At 41.2% G+C, this 25,079-nt stretch overlaps 2 protein-coding genes across 3 annotated transcripts in view; both read left to right on the top strand.

Annotated features, from left to right (window-relative positions):
• The first annotated feature begins 1 nt into the window (after position 1).
• CHD1L (chromodomain helicase DNA binding protein 1 like) lies at positions 2 to 25,079 on the top strand. 2 transcript variants are annotated; one of them, XM_042809846.1, is made up of 23 exons: positions 2 to 89; positions 1,339 to 1,451; positions 2,202 to 2,308; positions 3,837 to 3,951; positions 5,381 to 5,412; positions 6,325 to 6,406; positions 7,673 to 7,835; positions 8,103 to 8,258; positions 9,384 to 9,476; positions 9,929 to 10,025; positions 11,464 to 11,537; positions 12,468 to 12,578; positions 14,184 to 14,298; positions 14,888 to 15,041; positions 16,456 to 16,621; positions 17,480 to 17,625; positions 18,222 to 18,385; positions 18,996 to 19,204; positions 20,193 to 20,291; positions 21,014 to 21,084; positions 21,345 to 21,459; positions 21,681 to 21,789; positions 22,483 to 25,079. In XM_042809846.1, exons 2-23 carry the CDS (start codon positions 1,428 to 1,430, stop codon positions 22,550 to 22,552), a joined length of 2,472 nt encoding a protein of 823 aa, XP_042665780.1. In that variant the 5' UTR covers positions 2 to 89; positions 1,339 to 1,427; the 3' UTR covers positions 22,553 to 25,079. The 2 variants fall into 2 exon arrangements, 1 of the variants encoding a protein (XP_042665780.1); XR_006167303.1 differs by lacking the exon at positions 2 to 89 and having other exon boundaries at positions 1,345 to 1,451; positions 22,483 to 23,898; positions 24,793 to 25,079.
• The window catches only part of VANGL1 (VANGL planar cell polarity protein 1), a 48,434-nt gene continuing 45,155 nt past the window's right edge, over positions 21,801 to 25,079 (top strand). Inside the window, exon 1 of the mRNA XM_042809850.1 lies at positions 21,801 to 22,277. The gene's annotated coding sequence lies outside the window, so the exon portion shown is untranslated. The remainder of the gene's footprint in view (positions 22,278 to 25,079) is intronic.

Raw genomic sequence — 25,079 nt, 5'->3', positions numbered from 1 at the left:
CTTCTTGCAGGCGCTGCGCCGCGCCGGCAGGGCTCGGGCGGGAGGGCTGGGCGTGCAGGAGGAGGACGTGTCCCGCTGGGGGCTGACAGGTCAGTGCGCCCGGCGCTGGGGATACGCACCGATCCCGTGTGCTACCCTGCAGCCGGTACGACGAGTGGCCCTGGGCCTGTTCAACCACGGCTATCGCTGCCACACCGAATGTTATGTCCTAGGCTCGTTGCTTCTTACAATCCTTCCTACCTCTTTCAGTCACTTTACCTTTTCCGTTCGATCTTCAGAGCAGTATCTTGGTTTACTGAGCTGTTGTGGATGCCCCATCCTTGGAGGCATTCAAGGCCAGGCTGGATGTGGCTCTGGGCAGCCTGGTCTGGTGGTTGGTAACCCTGCACACAGCAGGGGGTTAAAACTAGATGATCTTTGTGGACCTTTTAAAGCCAGGCCATTCTATAATGCTATGATTCTGTTAAAGCTAAAATGTTTCTGTGCAGCCTGGTGGACTAAACGACTTTTAAAGGTCTCTTCCACTACTTAAGTTCAGATGCAAGAAAAGATCTTGAAAACTTTGACTTGTGTTTGCTTTGGTACATCATATCCATTAATAAGGGTTGCTCTGTCTTGGTGACAGGGATCTGCAATTGAGATCTGTTCTAGCTTAAGCTGGAAAGCATCTTATTAGAAAGTGGTCATTATGTTCCTGTGGACTGCTATAGAAGAAGATTTCTAAAATAATAGCCTAAAGAGTGTCCCTGGAAGTCATGCTTATGTGTTTAAAATGTGTCTGAAGCTGGAATCATAGAATCATAGAATGCGTTGAAAAGGACCACAATGCTCATGTAGTTTCAACCCCCCTTCTGTGTGCAGGGTCACCAACCACCAGACCAGGCTGCCCAGAGCCACATCCAGCCTGGCCTTGAATGCCTCCAGGGATGGGGCATCCACAGCCTCCTTGGACAACCTGTTCAGTGTGTGACCACCCTCTGTGTGAAAAACTTCCTCCTAATGTCTAACCTGAATCTCCTCTGAATTCAAGCTGTCTGTCAGGAACATGGCAGGCTGATTATTGCACTGGATTCCATATACAGGCCTTTGTAATGACTTGGGGACATTTTTGTGCATCCAAGTTCCTGAATATGGTTTGATGTAATCTGTTTGCTGTAACAGCAGTGCTTCTGCTCTCTAGCAGGGTAATGCAGCTCCTGCTCAAAGCCTGGCTGCTTTTGCTGTAATGCAGCTGGTTGGAAGGTCAGACCTGTGCAAGACCTGCTTCTGGTGACTTCCAGCTGTGCATACAGTGTATTGGATGGCTATGTGACATTAACAGATTGCTTTTATTCACAGGCATTAAGCTTCGTCCATATCAATTAGATGGTGTAAACTGGCTGGTGCAATGCTACCAAGTCCAGCATGGCTGTATCCTGGGTGACGAGATGGGTCTTGGGAAGACTTGTCAGGTGTGTCATCTTCTGAAAAATGACTTTTGCCTAACTTTTTTAGCTCAGGCTTCCCGCAAAATGAAAAAAGCACCCTAAGCATATAAGCAGCCACATGCTGAAGTCCTTACTCATAAGAGAGAGCTCTTTTTTTTGTTCCTTAATCATGTAATACTCCTGCTAGGTCCTGAGCAATGCTCCAAAAAAGTTTGAGGAGGGTTGTAAAACCCATTTTACACAGACGTATGAATGCATAATTCATAGTAGTTTACAAGTAATGTTAACTAGTTAACACAGTGAGTATGGAGCCAGTGATATCATTTCGATGCACCTACAGTAGGATGATTTTTGAGTCTGTCAACACGTGGATTAAAGTTGAGTACACATAGATATTTTCCAGGGTTTTTTTTTAATTTTATTTTTTAAATGGGATTCAGTTTTGTTGGAGTGAATGATGATTGTGGTTTGGCTTCAGACGAGTCTTAAATAACAAACTGGCACCTTTAGAAAGTGATGTATAGTAGATCTTTGTGACTGTTGGGAAAACGTCTTTGGAAAATGGCTATAGATGGTGAGGTAATGTTTTAGGATGTAAGCTTTTATTTCATTGATGATGGATCTCCTTTGGTATTCTCTTAGCTCTGATTTGTGTTGGAGAACTTGTGGGAAATCGGCTACAAACCTCAAGGGGACCTCCCCCATGCTCAGTTTATGCAAGTTCAGGAATTTCCTTGTTATTAAAAAAAAATACTTTTTTTTTTTGCCTTCTAGACTATTTCTCTTCTTCTTTACTTGACAAAAAAATTAACAAACAAAGAGAGATTCCTGATACTTTGTCCTCTGTCTGTTCTGACTAACTGGAAGGAGGAACTGGAGAGGTAAGTTTAAACAACAGTCCGACTCATTATAGTCTTGAATGATGAGTTACAAAGACCCTCTTCAAATATGCTCAGTCTAGCAATTTTCTTCCTTTCAAAAGGAAGAAAACAAATGAGGGAAGCTACCTGTATGGGAGCTGCTGAGTCATGGCCTGAAGCTCTGATTGATCACCTGAGGCGAGCCATGAGGCAGCCACAGGAGCACAGGTGAAGGCAATTCACCTGTGCTGCTGGAAGGGGTGGAGCCAGGCTAGGTCCTCCTAGACCTATTTAAGAGCTGGCTACCAGTGGGGAAGGATCTCATCTGGAGATCCTCTGTTCTGGTGGTTTTTTTTTTTGTAGTTGAGCCTAGCGTAAGGGTAAGCCTTCCATTTATTCTCTCCTGTTATCTTAGTCTACTTTGCCTAACTCTCTTGTTCTTTTTGCAATTATAGCATCTTAATATCCATTGATTATATGGTACTAAACAACAAATTGATGTATGTGCTGCTTGCAGTTAATGCATAGCCTGTGCAGTGCTGTCATATCCACGTGTTCATCCAACTTACAGCGTTGGATGACTGTCAGTAGATATACCTGCACTAGCTTTGTGCTTGTTTTTTTTCTAACCCCCATGCTCAGCCTTTGTTAGGCAAATTCTGCTGAAGACAGCCAGGATTCTGTATGATGAAAGGTAAGATCCAAGCTGAATAGTGAGTTTCTTGGCATGCTTACACACGCATCTAAAATACCTTATATCCATGCATGCAACCCATATTCACTGGGGTACAGCATCTGGGCCAGTTTGCTATGCCCAGAATCTGTATGTTTTTAGGCTTGAGCCCGAACATTGTTTTTAAGAGGAGTGCCTGAAAGTCTTAGATTAGAACAGCTGTATTTCATATAGCTGTATTATATATAAACACACTGTATTTCTGTGTGGTTGTTAAGCAGTGCTGTGTCAGAAACAAAAATTATTGAGGTTAGATTTTGAAATGATTTGGCCTGATTTGGATAAACAAGCAGCTGGAATAGCTGGGAAAAAGTGCATCTTTGTATGACTTAATATGGTAAACTTCAGTAGTGAACAGCTATGTTGGAACAATAGGTAGGCATTGGTAGTGGGATTAAGTAAGGAAGAACTTTATGGTTCCAACTCTTCCATGGAACTGATTTTTATCTGCTTTCGCTATGAGAGCTAGATTTTTGGAGCCCTGTCTTGGAACTACTTGCTGCAGACATTGTTCATCTATACTTTAGCTACCTCTGGACCAATTTTGTGCTCCCAGCCAGAGAATCGCTTGCTTTTCATGAGCTTTTTCAGTTTTGAATAGCAGATGGACTGTTTGATTGGTTTTCCATCATCTGTGTCAAACTTGGAAATCTAGGAGAAACCAATTTATGTGCATTTGTCCAAACCAGAACCAGCAGCTCAGGTGCCAGGCTGGGATGCAAGTTAACCAGGAAGGAGATAGATTCAAGAGCTGAGATCCAGCTCCCAGGAGAACAAGGTGCTATCTTTTTCTTGCTGTCTTTCTCTTGACGACAGGTTTGCCCCAGGTCTCTCCTTTGTGACGTACATTGGCAACAAGGAGGAGCGATCCGAACTGCAGCACAACCTGAAAGAGCAATCTCACTTCCACGTGCTCTTAACAACATATGAGGTACATGTTGTCTTTGTCACTTGAAAAGAAGTCTCAGGTTTTTTCCTTGCCTTTTCCATACCTTTGTACACTTCAGCTTTTGCCTGCTGTACTCTGATCTTCCTCAGTGATTTCCTACTTTGCAGCCCACATCACCTGCTCATCTAAGTTGCTGCAGTTTTTGTGCTCTGAAGATAATCTGATATAACCCTAGCTTTACCACATGGCTGTATCACACCTTGAATAAACAAATCAAAATCAGAAACATCTTTAACTGATGCTACATGGCATTTTCATTTGCCCTTCTATGTTGCCTTACAAATCTTCTGTATTTAATGGAAAACGTACATGTGTGATGTTTATTAAGATTCTATTAATTGGTCACTGCAGGAACACTTTGAAAGAGCTTGTTTATGTCTCTACCTCTTTTGCATGCCCTTCTCAACCAAAAATGGACTGTAAAAGGTTTATATTAAAACTGATGGAATTGGGGGCTGAATCCAATCAGTGCTTTACAGAGAACCAGTAGGATTGCTTCCTTGATCACTGCTTTGGGTTCTGAACAGCCAGGTGCTTAGTTATGTCCAGTGGGAAAAAGCTTTCATCCTTCTCTTATGATTTATTTCCACTTAGGTGTTACTTTGTATCAGTGCTTTGATTTTTATTTTAACAACCTCTTAACAAACAAACCGATTTGAAATTAAATGAGAAAGCTTCTTGCAGCTTCTTTTGTTTCCCCTGCTTGATCTCCTCTTCCTTTTGCCCCTTTGCTTTCCCTCTCAAGTATTTTACCATTTCCTTCCTCTAGGAGCCATGACCTGTGCTGATCACTGTAGAAAAATATGCAGGTTCACAGTGCACAAGCAGGAGTGCAGTGATAAGCCTTGTCCTGAATGTGATAAGTGGAGGCGCTCATGCTAAAGCAATGCTGACAAAACAATGAGGCACGTGGAGATACTGACTTAGCTAGTATTTTTTCCATCTCTGTTGTTCAGATGATAAAATTCTGTGCTTCTTAAGGCTTATCAATTGATCCAGTTTCTCTTCCTCCTCAAATCTGAAGTTGGACAAGTAATGTGAGCACTTTAGGATATTAGCAGGTCAGATGAATCCACTGAAGTGTGTGTTTGCTTAGAGTCAGAAAGACTGTAGTGCTGAAGGTGCATGGTGTTTCTTAGAGAGTGTGAATGGTATGAACAAATGTTACAGGCTTGTCTGAAAATTTCCACAAATTCTCTGAGGTTTTATTACTAATGCTTTGCCAGAGGAGCATTAAAATGAAAAGTTGCTAAAGCTTGTGGTTACGTTATCTGTTATGTTACTTTCCTTGGTAACTGACTTCACTCCAGTCCTGCACTATTTCACCACAGTTCGCAATTAAACGGAAAGATGCTCTCTTTTGAACTATGTGTTAAGTTGTAAGTAACAATTTTATTTTCTTTCATTGCAGATTTGTCTGAAAGATGCAGCATTTCTCAAATTGTGAGTACAGGTTGTTATTACTATTATTAATTTAATTCTGCAAGTCTGTCAGAAATTTCTGAAATGTATGTTTATCTGTGTGCAAGATCCTCCACTTTTTACAAGAGCCAAAGGCATTTTTTGATTATGATCAGACTCCTTTACCAACTTGCAGTGTAGAGTCCTTAATGTCACTTAAGATATATGTGAACAGAGCAGTGGGGAAAACATAGATACATGTGATTCCAGCCCTTGTATTCTACTGAGAAGAAAGGTGTGTGGGTAAGAAAAGCTGGAGGGTCATGCTCTCTCCTCCCTGCCTATCCATCAGCCAGAACTGTGTGGAAGTCACTCTGTAACGTGGGAGTTGAAATCCTCACAGTTAGCAGAAATGAGTATTGAGTGCTGAAAAGAGTTTGTATTAAATCTGGTGGATCTAGTAGGGAGCAAGTGATTCTGCAGCCTATACAATGTGATGGTGCGTGGACTGAGCTGAAATTCCACTCTTGGATGATTTGCAAAAGGTCACCTGTGTAATCACTAGCTCGTCATCGTTGCTGGGTTTTTACTTGGGTGTAAGGGCCTAATTTCATGTTTTTTTTCCACGTAATAGATCTCCTTGAATGTTTGACTAACTTTTTACTTGCACAATTTTTCCCACAGAAGTGGAGGTGGAGAGAGAGACAGCAAATTCGAATGAACTTACTTAGTTTTGATTTCAGGCTGTACCTAAGAAGCTGTATTGGCTCTTGAAAACCTGTACTTGTGAATTCCTCCCACTGTTCCACCACATTTGTGATGCTTGCCTGTGGTTCACGGAGTGGGAGCCTCTTGAGTTCAGCCAAACAAATCCATCACTTATTTCAGTCTTTTTGCATTGGCAGTAGTGATTTCTCTGCAAGTAATTGGAGATGCTGTGTTGTTTGTTCACAGTTTTGACTGGGCTGCCTTGGTTGTAGATGAAGCTCACAGACTGAAAAATCAGAACTCTCTGCTGTACGAAACGCTTACTGAGGTAAAATATACTAGCTATCTTTCTCTGTATGAGGACTTTTCACTATAGGAGACAGATGTTCTGTTTATTTCTCTGTATTGTATTCTAATTAACCCTGAGCCACAACCAGGTCCATCATTTCCATCAGAATTGTTGAACAGATCCACATAGTGGCAGAGTGAGAAGGGCCTATGGTTCTGGCCTTGGAGCTGGGCAGTATTTGGAGCTTGTCTCTCATTTTGGCTCTTGTTTGTACTTGAGTCACTGGAGCAATTCGAGAGACTGAAAAATGTAAAGAAACTGAACATAGCACTGAAGCACAGCTGTACTACTGAAGTGTTAGGAATCTGACCAGTGTAAGACTGCATAAAGTGACAAAGAGGGTATCTCCAGATTTGGGAGGGTGAAGGAACCCTTGCCTCATTTATGGCACCCTGGGTCATGAACTGTTGATTTCCATTGTCTCACTTAATAGAGCCATGCTTGTTTATTGAAATTATTAGAATTGCTCCAGCTTCCCTTGGGCTGTCCTGGATAAGAAAGTGCCCTTACTTTCTTGTGAATGAAATGAAAGCACTTCTTGTCACGGCAGTAAAACAGGGACATTACATCAGGACTGGCATCAGCAATGATGAGCTGCAATGCCTCTAAATGTACATTTAAAAAAAAAAAAAAAATCCTGAAAAGCTCAGCTCCTGAATCATTTAGAAGATTCAGTTGAAGTTGAAAAGAAATAGCAGTGATTCACCTTAGCTCTCCTGATGTATTTTCTTGAGAAGAGACTTGGTTGTTTTTTTTTTTTTTTTTTTGGTTTTTTTTTTGTTTTTTTCAACAGTATTCCCAACTCCCTTTCCAGAGATTGCTGTATGCAGCATGGAGCAGATAATGTCGCTGATTGTCAGAGTAGATCAGAAAGTAGAAATGGAGTGTGCTCGTTAGTAATTTCATTTTGCTGTCTTATTTCAGCAGCATTTTCTAGTTGTCTGTCATAACAGTGAGTATGCAGTATTGGATCTAGGAATTCTAATTTTGTTTTTTGCATTTTGTTCTTAATTTGCTTATGCTGTCTTCTTTGCACTGGTGCCAGCCTAAGTTTGATAGGGCTGTTTGACAATCACACTATACCATATTTAATATGGTTTTGGCTGGCATTTGCAGTATTCTGCAGGCATTTCTATGCCACCTGCCTTTACCTAAGCATAAGAGGGAAATGGGTGGAGCTGTACATTAACTTTTCATTCCAAATGCTCTCTCCTTGTCGTTTTGTTTTGATGTTGATTCTTTCAGCTCCCAGTAGGTTTCAGCCTGCTACTCACAGGCACTCCAATCCAGAACAGCCTCCAAGAACTGTACTCCTTACTCAGCTTTATTGAACCTGATATTTTTCCTAGAAGACAAGTGAAAGAGTTTGTTGAGTATTACCAAGCAGTTGAAAAGGAGAGTGAGCCAGGTAAGTAACAACTGATGCTATACTTGAATCATGACCAGCTGTTATCTTGACTGGGTGGCAGGCACATTGTAAAAGTAACAGTTACTGATCTTAGTGTGGCTGCTAAGTACTTTAGGTGTGCAACTCTTCTGCTTTCTCTGTAAAACTGGGCTAGGATAATTTCATTAAGATTCCTTTATACGTTTATTTTTGAAAGTATAGTTGTGAAGATACTGTATAAATCCCTTATGCTTCATTGGTAATTTGTTATAACTTGCTTCTGAATAGCCAAAGAATTGCACAATCTTCTGCAACCATTTTTGCTTCGAAGAGTCAAGTCCGAGGTGACTGCAGACCTTCCGAAGAAGGTGGAAGTGGTTTTGTACCATGGAATGTCAGCTCTGCAGAGGAAGTACTACAAAGCTATTTTGACAAAAGATCTAGGTAACTGAGGCATTTAAATTCTATTGGTTGATTTTTTTTTTTTGGGCTGCTTGATTTATAATTTTACCCTGTGATAGAGGAAGAGATGTATGAATCTAGAGCTGGTCTCTCTCAGAGCTGAGGAGGGACAGCTTCAAGAATCTGCTTTGGATCAGCTAGTAATTAAAAATCTCATGAACAAGTAAGCCTGCTCCTGTCCTTTCTTTTTGCGTTCAAACAAAAAAGGTTATACAGGAAATTCTATGTCTCTACAAATTTTCCAGCAGTAGTAGAAATCTCACATAGCAAATTGAAACCTGCTGGATGTAGATTGGAGTGCCTTAGCAAACCACAGGACCATACGGACAATGCAGCCACAGATCCTTGTCCTAACAGCTCACTCCTTGGAACTTCATGTATGAATTAACTGTAACAGAGCATCCAGAGAGATGAAAGAGAACATATTTTGTTCTCTGAAATCCTCCTTTTTCATTTCTATATACCAGATGTGGTTTGTCAGTGTTTTTTTTGTTGTAGGGAAACTGTAACTGGGGGGACAGTGACTCTGTTCCAGAGCTAATGCCTGCTGCATTGAGGAGCCACCATGCTTTGCATCATCACCATCAAAGCTGAATCTTCTAGAGTTAGCAATGTCCACGTCTCTATGTTTTCCCCCCAGAAATATGCATCTCTTCTTAACTTCCTGGTTACTCAGGGAGATCTTTACTGTGTTGTATTACTTTTTTGGTTTTGTTCTTGGAAAGTTCAAATGATCTGTAACAAATCAGTTTTGACAATTTCTAGATCTGTAATGCACTCTTAAGAAAATGTCATTGGCTCTTTCCAAGGAGTTGAGAAAATTCTGGAGGTTTTGACAAGGCAAAGTAGTAAAGGCGCTGTCTCTGTCTCTGTCTCTCTCTCTCTCTCTCTCTCTCTCTCAAAAAAAGAAAAAGTGAGGGAATTTTTATTTCACTCATGAGAACAGGTGTATCAGTCTTGGGATGGAAAGTCAAATACAAAAATGATGTGCAAAGAGTTACTTCAATGCTGCAGCAGTGCAAAGCAGTGCTTAGGTGTTCTCAGTCACACCATTGGTGAAGCATGGGCTTCCCTGCTCAGTTCTTTTTTCTGTGCACTTTGTTCCAGATGCATTTGAAGGTGAAACAGGAAGGAAGGTTACACTTCAGAATGTCTTAATACAGCTTCGGAAGTGTGTTGCCCACCCGTACCTTTTCAATGGTAAGAAAACATTCTTCTCTCTTTTGAAATAGAATTTTTTTTTCTGTTTTCTGTATGTTTTTTTTTTTTTTTTAATTTAAATATTTGCTTAGAAGGGGCAAGTAATAAACAGTATTGCACCAGCTGTGGATTTGACCAGTTCCAACACAGAACAATTCATCAGTGATGATGAAAATAGAGGCTTGTGAAGTTTAAATTTTCCACTTCAGCTCACCACTTGATTTGTCGTAAGTTCATCTTCTCTCCCCTAAACAGTGAAATAACATTTCATTTTGTGAGGTACTTCCTGGAGTACTGAGGGTGGTTTTGTTTTTTAGACAAAGATGATCATTTTTCAAACAAGCAAGCATCCTGGGAGTCTGCTTGGCAGTATTTGGCAACGTAGTCATTTAAAGGTTGATCACTGAGTTGCTATCTGTATAATTAAGTTCTGAAACCCATTTCTTTTCCAGGTGTTGAGCCAGAGCCCTTTGAGATTGGAGATCACATTGTTGAAGCCAGCGGCAAACTGTGTTTGTTGGATAAACTCCTTTCATTCTTGTATGATGGGTATGTTGTGTTAGGATGAGGAAGATAAGATGGAGTTAACATAGGGAGAAAAGATAAACTAAGAAGGAAAGTTGCCTTATTTATCCATAGATTGTGCAGATACCACAACACAAGCACTGCCCTATTTAAAGGATGCTACTAGCTACCACAAGGAGATCATCTCGGTACAAACAACTGCATTACAGGCTATAGAGGACTCTCAAAAAAAAAAATTGTAGCTTCCCTTTAAACATTTCTCAAAACACTTCACTAATTCTCACCTGCTCTCATATATTGCTAAAGTTATGCTGGGGACCTGGGAGAATATATATCTGACAGGGCTTTCAGCATATATGTTTTTATTGAATTTCATGAGAGTAGCTTCCAGTGCATCAGTTTGGGTATTTTGCACTGCAGTGCTTCTATTAGCCCAGGAGGCAGAATGCACAGTCAGCCTGAAAAAGAAATTTGACAGGACCAAAGCCCCAGAATAAGCTGAAATTTTAGGTTTGGAACCAATATTCAAAACTCCTGATCTTGACCTCTGGTGACTTCAGAACCTGTAACACAAAACAACCTTAAATATCTCCCTACAGACCTCAGGTGGACCAATCAAATCACAGTTTGTGTTCTCATACATGTTCTTGTTTGATACCTCCTGCACAGTTCATAAATTCTATCTGCTTTCTTAATTGGGCTGCAGTTTCCCTCTGAGTACTTTCAAAGTACAGAGCTTTAGAAGGGAAGTTCTGATGCAGTAGTGGAGGGCTCTGTCTTCCTTCTGTACAACGTATTGTGAGTGGATGCCTCTCCCCCTTTGATGTCTTTGCCACAAGGATAGCCCTGTGCGACTCCTGAACTTGCAAATGTTGTTGATTTAAACAAAGCACTCTCACACAAAGCACTCTCACACTGCCCGAGGCCCAGAGCAAGGAGAGTTGATTTCTCACTTAAATGCTGTTTGCAATTATATATGGGCACTGAGGATCATTTGCTGGATGGGAAGTTATATTCTGTCACAGAGATGCTGATACTACATTTTTCCCTATATATAAGATGTTTTATGTTATATTGTTAGAGTGCAATCTAGTGTGGCAAGTCACGTGGTGAACACCCTCATGGCACTACATTCAAACTGAGCATTCTTTTAGCCAGGATTCTCTGGGTCCTTGCCAAGGTGCATTTAGCCAGCAGCAGGGTTGTGCCAGAGCCTTGTTACCTGTGAGTCCACACTCTACACGTGGCAGCTGATGCTATCAGGTGGGGCTGTCTGGCTACATTTGGATGTGGGGCTGAAAATGTGAGGGAGTTGGCAATCACTCTGTGAGGTTTAGTGCATTGTTGTGGTGAGCTCTTGCTAAGTAACAGTGGCTGGTTGAGCTACTGTAACCCCTCTACTGCTTTGTGAAATGCTGTCACAGTATAATGTTGCTGCTGACATCTCATATTCTTCTTCCAGTGGCCATCGTGTCTTGCTCTTTTCTCAGATGACTAAACTGCTTGACATTCTGCAAGACTACATGGACTATAGAGGTATGGTCTGCATGGTTTGGCAGCAAAGGATCTTACTGATCTATGCCATATAGTGTTAGTCTGGTTTTGGCTGATATGTCTGGGATGGAGAATGCGATGGGCATTTGTTTCTTCTTAGTAGACAGAAACCATACTCTTACAGTTGACTGTGACTTGGGATTTGAATTAATCTTTGTGCTAGCTGCCTACAAGGAACTTGCACTTTAGCGTAGTTCTTCAAAGTAGCTTGAGCTTTGGTTCCTTGATAAAATCGAGCTAACAGATGGCAGGGTAGCAAAGTTTCATTACATATCCATGGTCAGTTATGTACCTGAGTCCCAAAGTAGCTGTAGTAAAGCCATTAGCATTCAGTTCAGTTTGTCCAGTGCAGAACACAAATTGTGCAACATTTATGCCAGGAAATTAGTTTTTGATTAAAATAGTTGTTGGCAGTGAGGCCTCAATGTGATTGTTTTGGCAAGGCTGCCAAAGGGATCTTGAGACATTTTCTTCTGTTTCAACCCACATAGCTCCATGTGTACTTAGGACTTCCCATGAAAGAGGCTTTTCTTTGGTGTTTATGGATTTGGACAACTAATGTTGCACTAAAAAGCCAAATGTAAGGCCATTTCCCATACTGCTTGCTCACAGGGAAGCACACATTGAAAGCAGTAGAAGCTTGTATAAGAAAGATATGGTGGTTATTGGCTTGTAGTGTGGAGCCAGCACAGTATAGTCTGAAATGGGACTCTGGGTTAATGTTCTTATGCTTTGGCTTTGTATTTCCCCATCTTGTTTCCATGCAGTGAATTAAATGCTAAGAGTTTCTGCTTCAGATCTAGCTAAATTAACCTTTGTTGACAGTCTGAGAGTCAGGGTCACTGGAAAGAAAAAGAGGAGTTGAAGGTGATAAAATGCAAATCAGAAACGTACACTTTGTTGTTTGGAAAGGCTATAGCTACGAGCGGCTGGACGGTTCTGTAAGAGGTGAAGAGAGACACCTTGCCATTAAGAACTTTGGTCAACAGCCCATCTTTGTCTTCCTGCTGAGCACCAGAGCAGGTAAGTAAGGAAGAGAGAGACAACACATGTCTTGCTTCTGCACTCTTTTGCTGTCTTGCAAAATTTCAGGGTGTTCTGAATCCTCCATATTCTGCTAATACGGAGGATTTTTGAGAGAAACAAGGCACATCCTGAATTTGGGCTTCTTAGCTAGGAGACTCAATTCCTGTGCTTTCCTTTCAGCAGCTGATGCCAAGATGCTTTTCAGGTCGCAGCTGTTTGAGTAACTTTTTTATTCTGAGCTCTGCAATGCCTTTCCCTGTGCCAGGTTAAACTGAAGGAATCTCACTAGCATTTTATTTCTGCAAGCACTTTATTTCTAAAGTTTCAGACTTTAGGCAGAAATAGACTTCCTCTAAGTAAGCTGGTAGAATTGCTTCCTGAACATGGATGTACACTCTGGCTGGCAGACAGACTCAGCTGAGAGCTTTTTACTTACCAGAGGCTGCAAAAAACACCACAGGAGTACCACCTGTACTTTGCCTCCTCTTAGCTCCCCAGGCATATCTGTGTCTCTTGAATGGTTTCAGTTCTTCCTGTCTCTTTATTCAGACCAGCACAAGGGCAGGCTTCTGCTTACCTTCAGAGAGAGGATCAGTACTGCTTGATCTCAAGCATCAGGCTCTTCTTATGTCTTCTTCCTTTGGGCTTCTGGTCAGACCTTCCTGAATGAAACTGTCTTTGATAATATTGCAGGGCGTGGAGAGGAGTATATTGAGACTGCAGAGAAGCACCTAATGCTTAGTGTAAGAAATAAAAGCTTCTCGTAACACTGTGCCTGAACTCTTCCTGCCCACGTCCACCAGAATCAAATTGCTTTTTAGTGCTCAGTGCTACGTCTGTCATATTCTATCCACCTGGGAACAGCGGCGTGAGCCGTATTTCCATCCTTGTGTTATGGGCAGAGATTTTTCAAGTGCATGACTGTCTCTACTTGCAAGATTATTCTGATTATTGTGAAGTACTCAGCACAAGCAGGAAAGAATGTACTTGAACAGGTTCCACCCTCTTTAGCTGTAGTATGTTGTCACTATAGTAGATACTATAAAAAAAAAAACTGTTTTTTTTTTTTTCTTTTCATTCCATGACAGTGAACTCTAACTTCAAAACCTTTTGAAGTCACATATGTACCTATGCTCTGGCTGTTGTATGATTGGATGTGGTGTTTCCCACTCTTTCAGCAGTGTATTTGCCTGTTGTTACTGGGCTTCAGCCAAGTCATAGCTTGGGAAGACCTTTGTACCCTCAATAAAGCCAGTTCTTGCTGCATTAGTCTTTCTGACAGCTGAAGAATATGTCTATGTTATCAGTCTTGACAACCTATTGCCTTTTTATTAATTTGCTTGCATCTTTTTTTTTTTTTTTTTTGTTCCCCTACAATGCACAGTGCAGCTCTGTTTTGAGCTGTTGCAGAAAGCACAGAGAAATACAGAAATACCAGGCTTATCCATCTGTTTGGATCTTTGTGAGACTCAGACTTGGGGCTGGGAGATAAATTGAATATAGTTGATCAGATCTGACAGAACTTTGCATAGCATAAATTCTCCAGCTGTGCCTTTCTTTTCTGCTGCTGACGTACTCTGTGATCTTCTTCTCTGTTCATAGGAGGAGTTGGCATGAACCTGACGGCAGCAGATACAGTTATTTTTACTGACAGTGATTTTAACCCACAGAACGACTTGCAAGCAATAGCAAGAGCTCACCGGATTGGGCAGCACAAGTGAGAAATGTTGCTTAATTTATGATCCCTCTGTGTCTCTTTCCCTATAGGAATTAGATTGAAGGTCAAAGAAAGAGAGCAGAGATAATTTTGTCTCTGCTTTTCTTCTGCAGCCTTATGCAGTCCTACCCTTGTCATGTGTTTAGGATGGGGGCTTTGTAAATTTGGAGGAGGAGGAGATGGAATCTGGAGGATTGCCTGCACTCTTGCAGCAGGCATTTGTCCTGTGTCAAGAAGCAATTGCTTCAGCATTATACTTATCACAGAATCATAGAATGGCCTAGGTTGAAAAGGACCACAATGATCATCTAGTTTCAACCCTCCTACTGTGTGTAGGGTTGCCAACCACCAGACCAGGCTGCCCAGAGCCACATCCAGCCTGGCCTTGAATGCCTCCAGGGATGGGGCATCCACAGCCTCCTTGGGTAACTTGTTCAATGTGTCACCACTCACTGCTGTCTGTTGATTTTGCTCTTTCCTTTTTATCCCTACCAAAAGATTGGGTAAGGGGATCGTGTGGTGTGCCGGAAAACCACTTCAGTGCACCTCAAATGAAGAAAATAATAAGAATTTTTTTGGCTTTTTGAAGGCCTGTAAAAATTATTCGCTTGATTGGACGAGACACAGTTGAAGAAATAATCTACCGAAGAGCTGCTTCCAAGCTTCGACTGACAAATGCCATTGTAGAGGGAGGTCAGTTCGCCTTTGGCGTACGCAAACCTCAGGAAGCATCAGATTTACAGGTAAAATAGAGCTAAACCCTTGAGTTGACTTCAGTAACATTCTTACAAGTGCTAGAGTGTTTCTCTGTTTTTCACATCTGTCTGATGTGAACCTGTCAAGACACTTCAGTTGGGGAGGATATGCATTGACGTGACAGCTTTTGCATGCGTCCTAGGAATCAACATTGCATTCCAGGTCCAGTCAAGATTTGAAATTTGAAGACAGTTTTTAGAGTTTAGAGATGCATCTCTTGTGTAAAAAATGTGTTTTCTTGGAGAAGAGGAGAAGGCAAGAATGCCCCATGTTTTACTTGTATATTTTTTAATTATATAACAGGTCTAAATTGGAGGCTGACTGTTTCTAGGAGCTTATCTGTCTCTCCTGCCCTTCTCTCTCAAACAGAGCTAATGATAATTACTTGAACAACTTTTGATTACTAGTCTGCTAGTTCCAAAAGTTAACCTCTTGGCAGATACAGTGTCTCAGGAGTCAGGGTGTGATTTATGATTCTGACCCAAAAGCTGAGTTTTGGGCTAAGAGCTTTGGTTGAAAACATCAAGCAAAGTGAAATTTGGAGGGATGTATCTCCTTGTATAATCAATAGATATCAAGATGTTACAATCACAATATAATCAAGAGAGTTAGGCAAAGTGGACAATGATAACAAAAGAGTATAAATGGAAAGCTTACCCTTATGATGGGCTCACCTACGAAACACCAGAAGAGGCGATCTCCGGAAGAGATCCTTCCCCACTGGTAGCCAGCTCTTAAATAGGTCTAGGAGGGGTGAAGCCAGGCTCCATCCCTTCTGGCAGCACAGGAGAATTGCCTTCACCTGTGCTCCTCTGGCTGCCTCACTGCTCGCCTCAGGTGATCAATCAGAGGTTCAGGCCGTGACTCAGCAGCTCCCATACACTCCTCTACAGAGGTAAACCTGGGAGAGGCTTGGAATTAATGCATCTTTTCGCACCCCCTGCTCCTTCATCAGCATGTACCTCAGTAGTTATAGGGTGAAGTGGAACTGAGCCCAAAGGAAATTCCTTGCTGACATTATGCTCCCTGCAAATTTTTGTGGGATATAAGATTTTATTTTATTTTATTAAGAGGTGGGGCAAAAATCCCAGATTTTTTGGCTATAATAAAGCTTCTTGAGTGCAGTCAGAATTATGCCATTTTTGTTATTTGGCCTGTAGAGAAAAATGACCCTACCAGTCTGAGTGAGTATGTTTGGGGGAGATACATTACAGGGACCTGTCTCAATAGGTGTTGAGACAAATGAGCGTGTTAAAGTGCAAGTATTTTGACAGATAGTACAAAGGATTAGATTTCTTCACTTTTACAACCTTCCCATTTATGTCTGAGAAGCTTGAGTCATAGGGATGCATGTGGAAATAGAAGATACTCATACTGAACTTCCTTTTCTCGTTGATAAAGCTGAGTGAAATCCTGAAATTTGGCTTAGATAAATTGCTGTCCTCTGAGGGAAGTACTGTCCAGGATGTGGAGCTGGAAAACATCCTTGGAGAGACAAAAGGAGGGAAGTGGGTAATGGATGTTGTCCTGCCATGTGAAGAAGAGAAGAAGGAGGATGACACAGAAAGTAAGTTACAAATTGAAATACCTATGGAGTGCATGACACTTGGGAAATAGTAGAGGAGGCTTCCTAGGGAAGGGTGGTATTTTTTAGGTAACAAGAAAATTGGGCTGCCCATGATCTCGATTTCTGAGCTTAAATTGGTCTTTTTCTTCTTTTTGCAACCTTGTTTGCCTGAAATGTTGATAACAACATGTGCCCGGCTTGTTGGCCAGCAGGTCTGAATTCCTTAATGTGTTTCACATATTTTGAGACCTCACAAAAGAAGAAATACTCAAATGGCAGCTGCTATTATTCTCATGGAGAATCATTAAGATAGAATTATGGACATACAGAGATAACAATAACTTAAGGAAAAAGTGTATAATAACTCTTTTGTATCTGTCTCCATACAAAAGATTATTGGCCATGAAAAACACAAGTTAAAATGACCTTAAAACTCAAAATATGAGACTAGAAAAGCAGAGCCATTGAATCTGAACAGCTAGAACAAACATATTTTGTCTTTATTATTCTACTTTCCCTTAAAAATGTACCTTAATTGTGATTAATTCTCTATTATATGAGAATAAATTTTAAGGATACTTTCTTGTAGTACCATGAGACAGACTGACTTTCTGCTTTGAGTACACTATCGCACTTAAATACAGATCTGTGACTGAAGCTTTTGTCTGAGGAAGCAAATCTTGATTCTGTTCTTTTAACATTATGTTGACTCCGGTCATATATAAGACAGTAAATATCTTTTTCTGCTGAGGGTAGAACAGTGTAACAGAGAAGCCTAATTGTTTTTGGTCTTGCTGTATATTTCAAGTGTTAGTGGCTTTCAATTCCTTTTTATACTTGCAAATTATTTTTTTGAAGATCACATGTATGTGTATGAAGGCAAAGATTATTCAAAAGAACCCAGCAGAGAAGATAAAAAAGCATTTGATCAGCTTTTGGATCTTCAGAAAGCCTTGACCGAAGAGACCAGTAAAGAAGGGAGAGCTCTCCGAAACAAAGCAAATGTAAGGCAAAAGACATGACAAAGCATATGATGCTCTTAACTGCTTGTAGAAAATGAAGCTGACAGTTTCCTCTCTTTACTTGCAGCTCACAAAAAAAAAAAAAAAAAAGTTCAAAGATTCAGATGCCATTGTAGTAAGGTTGGCTCTTGAATCTGAGGGTTGGACAATTCAGCGATTCTGGCAACAGATCATAGATGGAATGCTGGGCACTAATATAAACTTAGATCACAAAACCACCCATTTGTTTGACATCTAGGATCTGATGGTTAAGACCTGTGGGCAAGTAGACAAATGGGAAAGGAATGCAGGAGGAAGCTCTTTACAGAGAGAGTGGTGAGGTGCTGGAACAGGCTGCCCAGAGAGGTTGTGGATGCCCCGTCCCTGGAGGTGTTCAAGGCCAGGTTGGATGGGGCCCTGGGCAGCCTGGTCTAGTATTAAATGGGGAGGTTGGTGGCCCTGCCTGTGGCAGGGCAATTGGAGATTCACAATCCTTGAGGTCCCTTCCAACCCGGGCCATTCTGTGCAGCATAAAGTGGGCACCAGACGTGTGCTTGAGATGAGCATTTTGTTTCTGAATTGCAGCTTTCTTTCTCTAGACTCTTCTTACAGGCCTTCGGGACCAGTCAACAAGGAGGAAACACTTGTTGAGCACAGAGGAGCTGGAGACTAGGAGGAAGAAGCGCCAAGAAGCAGCTGCAAAGAGAGCAAAGCTTATGGAGGAAAGGAGAAAGGCAAAAGCAGAGGCAGAGCACATGAAAAAGTATGGCTCATAGTGCATCAACTACTTTTTAAATTGGTGTCTGTTACAGGGTGCTCTAGAAATGCGTTCTGTATCCACTCTGGAAGGTAGGGCTGAGAGTGAGGGGAGGAGAAGTTGACAAAATGGCTGCAGATCAATCTCTTGAGAGAGTTAGCTTCATATTCATCAGCATATTTCTGAATACTTTACATCTAATTTAACTCATCAAGACTGGCCTGAATGAGAAACTCATATCTGAGTGTATAGTGAGCTTTTGGGGCAACCTACCTACATCTGAAGTGTCAGACTTGATTCCTGTGTCTCATTCTACTATCAGTAACTCTTTGGCATGCATATTAACTTCTTGTTCTATTTTTCCTTTTCACCACTGTGAATAACTCCTTCCACTTTGTCGTATGCTTACTTTTTCTATGCCTATCATACCAGCACACGGCACTTAAAATCACAGATACCAGCTGGGGTAATCTTGGTTCTTATCTAAAATAGAGGAGGGCAGCAGAGGGAATGCAGATCAGGATCTCCAGTGTTTTGCTGTAGTCATTTAAAAAAGTTGTAGAACCCCTCCCCCCCGTCTTTGCTTATTTTCATTGAATTTCTTCTCTTGTTTCAGGATGGCTTGGTGGGAGTCAAATCATTACACATCTACATGTCTCCCTTCAGAGGAAAGTGGGTCTGAGGAAGAGTTTGAGGAGGGGGAGGCTGAGCTGAATGTAGATTTGGATTACAGAGATGTGGACCTAAACTGTATCAAGTACGTCATGGGAGATGTCACCCACCCCAAAGCAGAAGAGGAGGATGCCATTATTGTCCACTGCTTAGGTAGGACTTATGACAACAGAACTATTGCAAAGTGGGGTGGGTAAAGGGCTGAGTTGTACATCCTAGCTTGGTACTTTTTAACTCCATACCACACTGAAATCATCTTGAGTCTGACTTGATCTTGAGTGATGTAGGGGCAGTACAGACTCTACTTCACAATGTATAACCCACACAAGTGTTAGGAAGAGATATATGGGTCTGTGTTTCTGGGTAAGCCTCTTGAAAGATATGTCTAGAATCTGTATTTCTGTGAGCAAGTAGGGACAGTGCCTCTGGAGGTGAAGGCCTTATATTCATCCCATGTAAGCTGTAAGGACTGAACTGAGATATTGAAGATCACCTCCCTTATGCAGTCAGCAGAGAGAGATGGACTATTTCAGAGGCTGAGGTCAGAACTGCACTCTTAGCTTGTTGCTAGTTTTAGGACCTCTGTCAAGACATTGAAGGTGAGGGAGAGAAATTCAGGTTGCAGAGTTCTTTCAGAATCAGTGTTGAAGCTCTTACCAAGGCCCTAGCAGAATCTTATAAGCTGCTTTGGCTTATGTTAAACTCAGCATAAAAACTCGTGGTTAAAGTGGAAATGCCAAGTGACAAGAAAAGCCCACAAATAACAAACATCTAGTTGTGGGAAGCCCAAAACACCAATCTGAGGACATAATATGTGCGTGTTCTCCCTGGGTATGAGAGCACTGACATTTTTATGTGCTCATTACTATGATAAATACTTGGTTGAATATCCACAGTGGGCAGGCGGAAGGAATTCTTATTGCAGTCTTTTCAGGGAATTGTGACAAGTTTGTTTTTCCTCAGTGGCTGAGGTTGATCCTTTAGGATAGTCCCTTGCAAGCTGGTTCACTTCAATTCACCTGTGGTTCTCACATCTGTTTTTGATGGTGATTCATTGCATTTGGCCAGAGTAGGCCCCTTTTCTTTCTGGGATGGTCTTCAATTTCAATTTCTAAAAAACTGATCTGTCATTGCATTCTAGATGACTCTGGTCGCTGGGGAAGGGGTGGTTTGTTTACAGCTCTGGTGAGTCGTTCTGATCAGCCAAGAAGAATATATGAGATGGCAGGGAAGATGAAAGGTAGGTAAGAGATTAAAACATGACCCTAGGTGAAGGTGCTTAAGAGTTTCAATCCCTATGATGTTGCAGGAGTGAGGAATCTGAATACCCTGGTAGTTGTGGTTTTTAGCTCTTTCTCTAGATATTTGTATCCTTAGCTCTTCAAGCAGTTTGACTTGACTTGCTGGGAGTCTGGGAACTCTGCATAGGAGTTGGTTGATCTGATCAATTCTGCAAGTTGTCAAAAAATAGAAAAAAAAATCACCATTCACATGTTATTTTTCCTCATAGAAGGTAGAGCCCATCATCTTTGTCAGAGTGCTTTTAAGAAGGATGAAAGACATCTGAGTCAGTGTCCAGTTGTAATTTTTATTCTCTCCAAACATTAATCTCCTGAATAAGTGTTAGCAGTTCTGAGCTACCTGCAGCTGATAAGAATGCCCATCTTGCTGTAGAAGGACCTGTTGGTTGTTTGTTTTTTTTTTAACCTTCTGGTTTATTCTTGTTTCAGTGTCTTTCTTTCTGTCTGTGGTTTTTAACTGGGTGGTGTGTCTCTGTGTGTTGGGGTGGGTTTATGTCTGTCTTGTTTCCTTGCGCTCTGACTGTTGAATCCATTATGAAGAGACAGACAAGAAGAATAACACAGATATGACAGTGAAATCTGCTGTGTTCACTCACTACTGACTCTTCAGGACTGATTTACTTATTTCTTTGTTTTTCTTCTGTTCTTATTTTCTGGGCAGACCTGCAGTTAGGAGGGACCCTGTTATTTCCCATTGATGATAAAAAATCCAGGAGAAAAGGACAAGACTTGGTGAGAATGAGAAGATCCATTTTGAGTTGCTCTCTTTACATGATTTTGAAACTGTGTTCAGCGAACTTAATGTCTTTTTCCCAAGAATAATGGCCCTGAATACTGAAGAAGGCTGAATTGCCATTAGAGGAAAAAATGAGAGTTTTATTTAGAGTTTATTAAAGCTAATCGTTAATAATGCAGTTTTCCAGCAACTATTGCTGTGTCTCTTAGCGCTGTATTTAGATTGCATTTCATTTTTTTGTGTGTTTTCTCCTTAGTTGGCCTTGATTGTAGCTCAGCACCGGGATCGGTCCAACAACTTGTCTGGCATTAAGCTGTCTGCTTTGGAAAAGGGCCTGAAGAAGATTTATTCAGCAGCTAAGAAAAGGAATGGTAAGTGGTTGTGTGGCAGAACAGTGACTCCATAAAAACATGTGTGATGGTCAATTTCCACCTTTATTTTTTTTTCTGAAGTGAAGTAAGATTGAGATTTCCATGGATATGATGCGTTTCAAATTATTCCTTCTGGTCTTGTTGGGTAGCTTGAACTCCTTATCTAGACTGCTTTCTCTAAGAGTATCTTGTCCTAAAGAGTGTCTTTCTTCACTTCTCAGCAACAGTGCACTTTCCACGTATTGGGTATGCAACAAAAGATTTCAACTGGTATGGTACTGAACGGCTCATCCACAAGCACTTGGCAGCACGGGGTATCCCCACACTCGTGTATCCTTTCATAATAAGTTTTGTTTGGTTCATAATCTGATTCTGGAGTGATCCCCTAAATATCCTGGTGGGTAAAAAGCAAGGAAATGAGGCAAGAAACAGATGCCACGATCCAGCTGAAAACTCGATTTATCTGACTTCACTATCATCCAGGTACTCGTTACATGGTAAGGACGTACTGCTTTAGGCACTAAAGATAGATTAAAGTGATTCAGTATGTCTCTCAGAATTTTTTTTGGAACTAGAAGCTAATTTTTTTATTGGCAGCCATCAGCTTGAGCTGCCTACATCACGTCTGTGATGGAGATAACTGAAATTTCAGAATAATGGAAGTGACTCCGAAAGTAGCAAAACTGAGGAGGTTGGAGAAAAATACATTACAGTGTTCCAAGCAAGCTACATCTTGATTCTTTGGCTGAACTTGGTGGAGTTGGTGTGTCTTGGGACAGACTCTCATAACCAAACAGCTCACTCCTTTTGCCTTACAGGTAAGGAAACATTTATCTTTTTTGTCAATTCTCTGCGAAAACATGCTTTTCTACAGTGCCACTGTCAGCAATGCTGTGAAACTGAAAATCTGAAAGAGAGATAAAATTATACTGCCTTCTAGGTGCATTCTGCCTCCTTGCTTTGTAAATCTCTGGGTGGAAGATCTAGCATTCCAAAGCATTTCCTTGACACTTCTTTTATTAGATACTACTTCCCTAGAAATAGAGGCTCTGCTTCACAACCGTCTTCATCAGTAACAGCCTCAAAGCCATGAAGACACAAAATTTTACTGAGAAACATGCACAAAACCCAAGGATCGTTTTATACACCATGTAGACAGTCTTCAGTATGCATCCACTTCAGAAACATATCTTACACAGCCTTTTCTTATCTCTGTACCTCTCTGCTTTTATTGGTCATAACATTTATGTATTGTCAATGGCTCTAAAATGGAATTACACTGCTTCAGAGTTCAAAGAGACTTGGGACAAGGATGCTGGCACAATCCTAAATCTGTTTTGAAGATGGAAAATTAAACTTTCATCTATGCTTTCATCTATGGTCACTAGTTATCTCTTACATTATTTTCTTTCTGGGGCTTGGAATGCAGTATCATTTGACTTTTTTCACCTCTTTCAGATTTCATCCCTATATTTCATAGGGATTTCATATATTTCATCCCTATATACATCACACTATATTTTTCTTCACCAGCTTTTAATGGTTTCCTGGTACTGTCTAAATGCACACAAGCCTCTCAGTGGAAAGTTAAATTTCTTTCAAAAGGAATTAATGAAAGGAAATTAATGACACCATATGACACCTGCACAGTGTAAACTGTTACATATTGTTCCAGTTCCCCAGAAGCCCAATTGACTTGCATTTGTTCAAATATAAAATTTAACCACATAATGATGCACTTACGACCTAGCAGAATCCTGACCAGAATTCTTGGCAAAGGCTTGCAAGGCTGCTGAAATTTGAGACTGGTTTTATAAATGACAGCCTTCCCACAACTGCTTTTGCATTACACAGTTCTTTGACTGCTGCAGCTGTTGTATTTTTTTTATTTGTTGGCCAGAATGCTGTGTGAAAGGTACCATCACCCTTTGATCCAACTAAAGAAAATCTTAGTGCAGGTTTTTTGATGTTACCTTTATTGCAAAGATCTTTTCTGAGTTGTTTGGGTTTTTTTTTTTTTGTGCTGTTGGCACTGTTGGCTTTAGTGTGTAGGGTACGACCCAACAACAGTAGCTCTGATAGCAGGTGTTTTGTCCATAAAGAAATACAGTGAATTGCCAAAATTTAATTCATTGGTAAGCTCAGCTTCCAAAAGGAAGTCACCCCACAAGCAATGGAAAGTATGTCTTTAAATGTCTAATTGCCAACACGCTCTTCACTTGTTGAATCTACACTGTCTCTGTAGCAATATCTGTTTACTTAATATCAAGCCTGACACTTAGCAGGGTTCGTCTCACTGACTGATGTTCTCCATGCTAGAAGGAGCCTTCCCAAACTGGACTTTCTGTTGCGTGCTGTTAGTTGTACCAGGAAAGCTGAAGTGATTCATTATCTTCTTTGACCCCGCTGAAACTACTGCTGCAAAGCCTCGCTGTGGGTGTAAGACCTTTTCTTTGGCTTCTCAGAGGAATAATGCTTGTTGTATTTGGCAAAGGGCTTGTGGGAGCAGGGTCTGACTGTACAGCGTTCCTGGGGTGAAAGGTGGTGGTGAATAGATGTACATGATGTTTCACTCCTTACATGAGCTGGCACTCTTCCAGCTGGCCGGCTGGTGGCACTGTTAATCAGCTACAGCAGCACACGTTGCTCTCGGGCCTCTTTTCAGAGAGCAGGGCCACGATCTCCTGCCTGGAAAAATATGAACTCCTTGCCAGAATGAATGTGTCAGTTACGCTTTTCCCTTGGTCAGCTTCAATGAACGCTTAATGCGTAATTTCGGTCTGAAGACTCGAGCTCTGTACCTCTACCTCTTGATTTCCTTTATATTTATTGCCCTTAAAAAGGTTTAATTCCCAAGTGTTCCAGCGTGTGTAGATTTGTTCTGCAGCTGCATGCACAATTGTGACCCAATCTTAGCCCAGCTACAGGTTCTCTGGCCGCCATGCAGTTACACGTGACCGAAGTTTGTAAGCACTGAGCATAACCTATACTGCAACTACAGCCAGGTATTCCTAGTTGAGACCTCATGGCTTCCTTCTCATAGAAGTTGGGACTCTGCTCCTGTCCTGTATCCCCACCCCTTTAGCACATCTGACAGATATTAAGGAGAGGAGGGCACGATTTCTTGCTTATTAATATCCCTTACCCTCTAAGTTGATGCCCACAGGGGGCTGAAAGGATCGTGTCACATGCAGGGGATGGAGCAGAGCAGATTCTAGCCCTCTAACTTAAAGACAAGTCAGTCAACAGACATCCTCTTTTCCCCTTCTATTCTTCTTGGCCTGTAATTTACCCTTTTTTTTTTTTTTTTTTTTTCCTTTTGAATTTACCCAGGATATGCTTCTGGAGGGGATTGTTTTTTTCTTTTTTGAACATTAAAGTTTACAGAAGCCAAAGGAAGGTCCTACCTCCAACTGCCTCGAATCTGAAATAAGATTTCAGCTGAATCCTGAACTGTGTTTTGTAGGATTTCTGCCAAATGAAGCTTTCCTAGTTTGCTACCCACCACCATTTCTTTTTATTTGGGCAGAAATTGTGTATTTTGGATGATGAATTCCATGAAGGGCTCTGTAGCTTTTTTGTTAGTTGCTATGCAAAATAAATGTCATGCTGTTTCTTCA

Source organism: Centrocercus urophasianus, unplaced genomic scaffold, assembly GCF_019232065.1.
Source record: "Centrocercus urophasianus isolate 14NV4802_14NV808 unplaced genomic scaffold, USGS_Curo_1.0 seq_12, whole genome shotgun sequence".
Taxonomy (NCBI): domain Eukaryota; kingdom Metazoa; phylum Chordata; class Aves; order Galliformes; family Phasianidae; genus Centrocercus; species Centrocercus urophasianus.
This window is presented reverse-complemented; position numbering and strand designations above follow the sequence as displayed.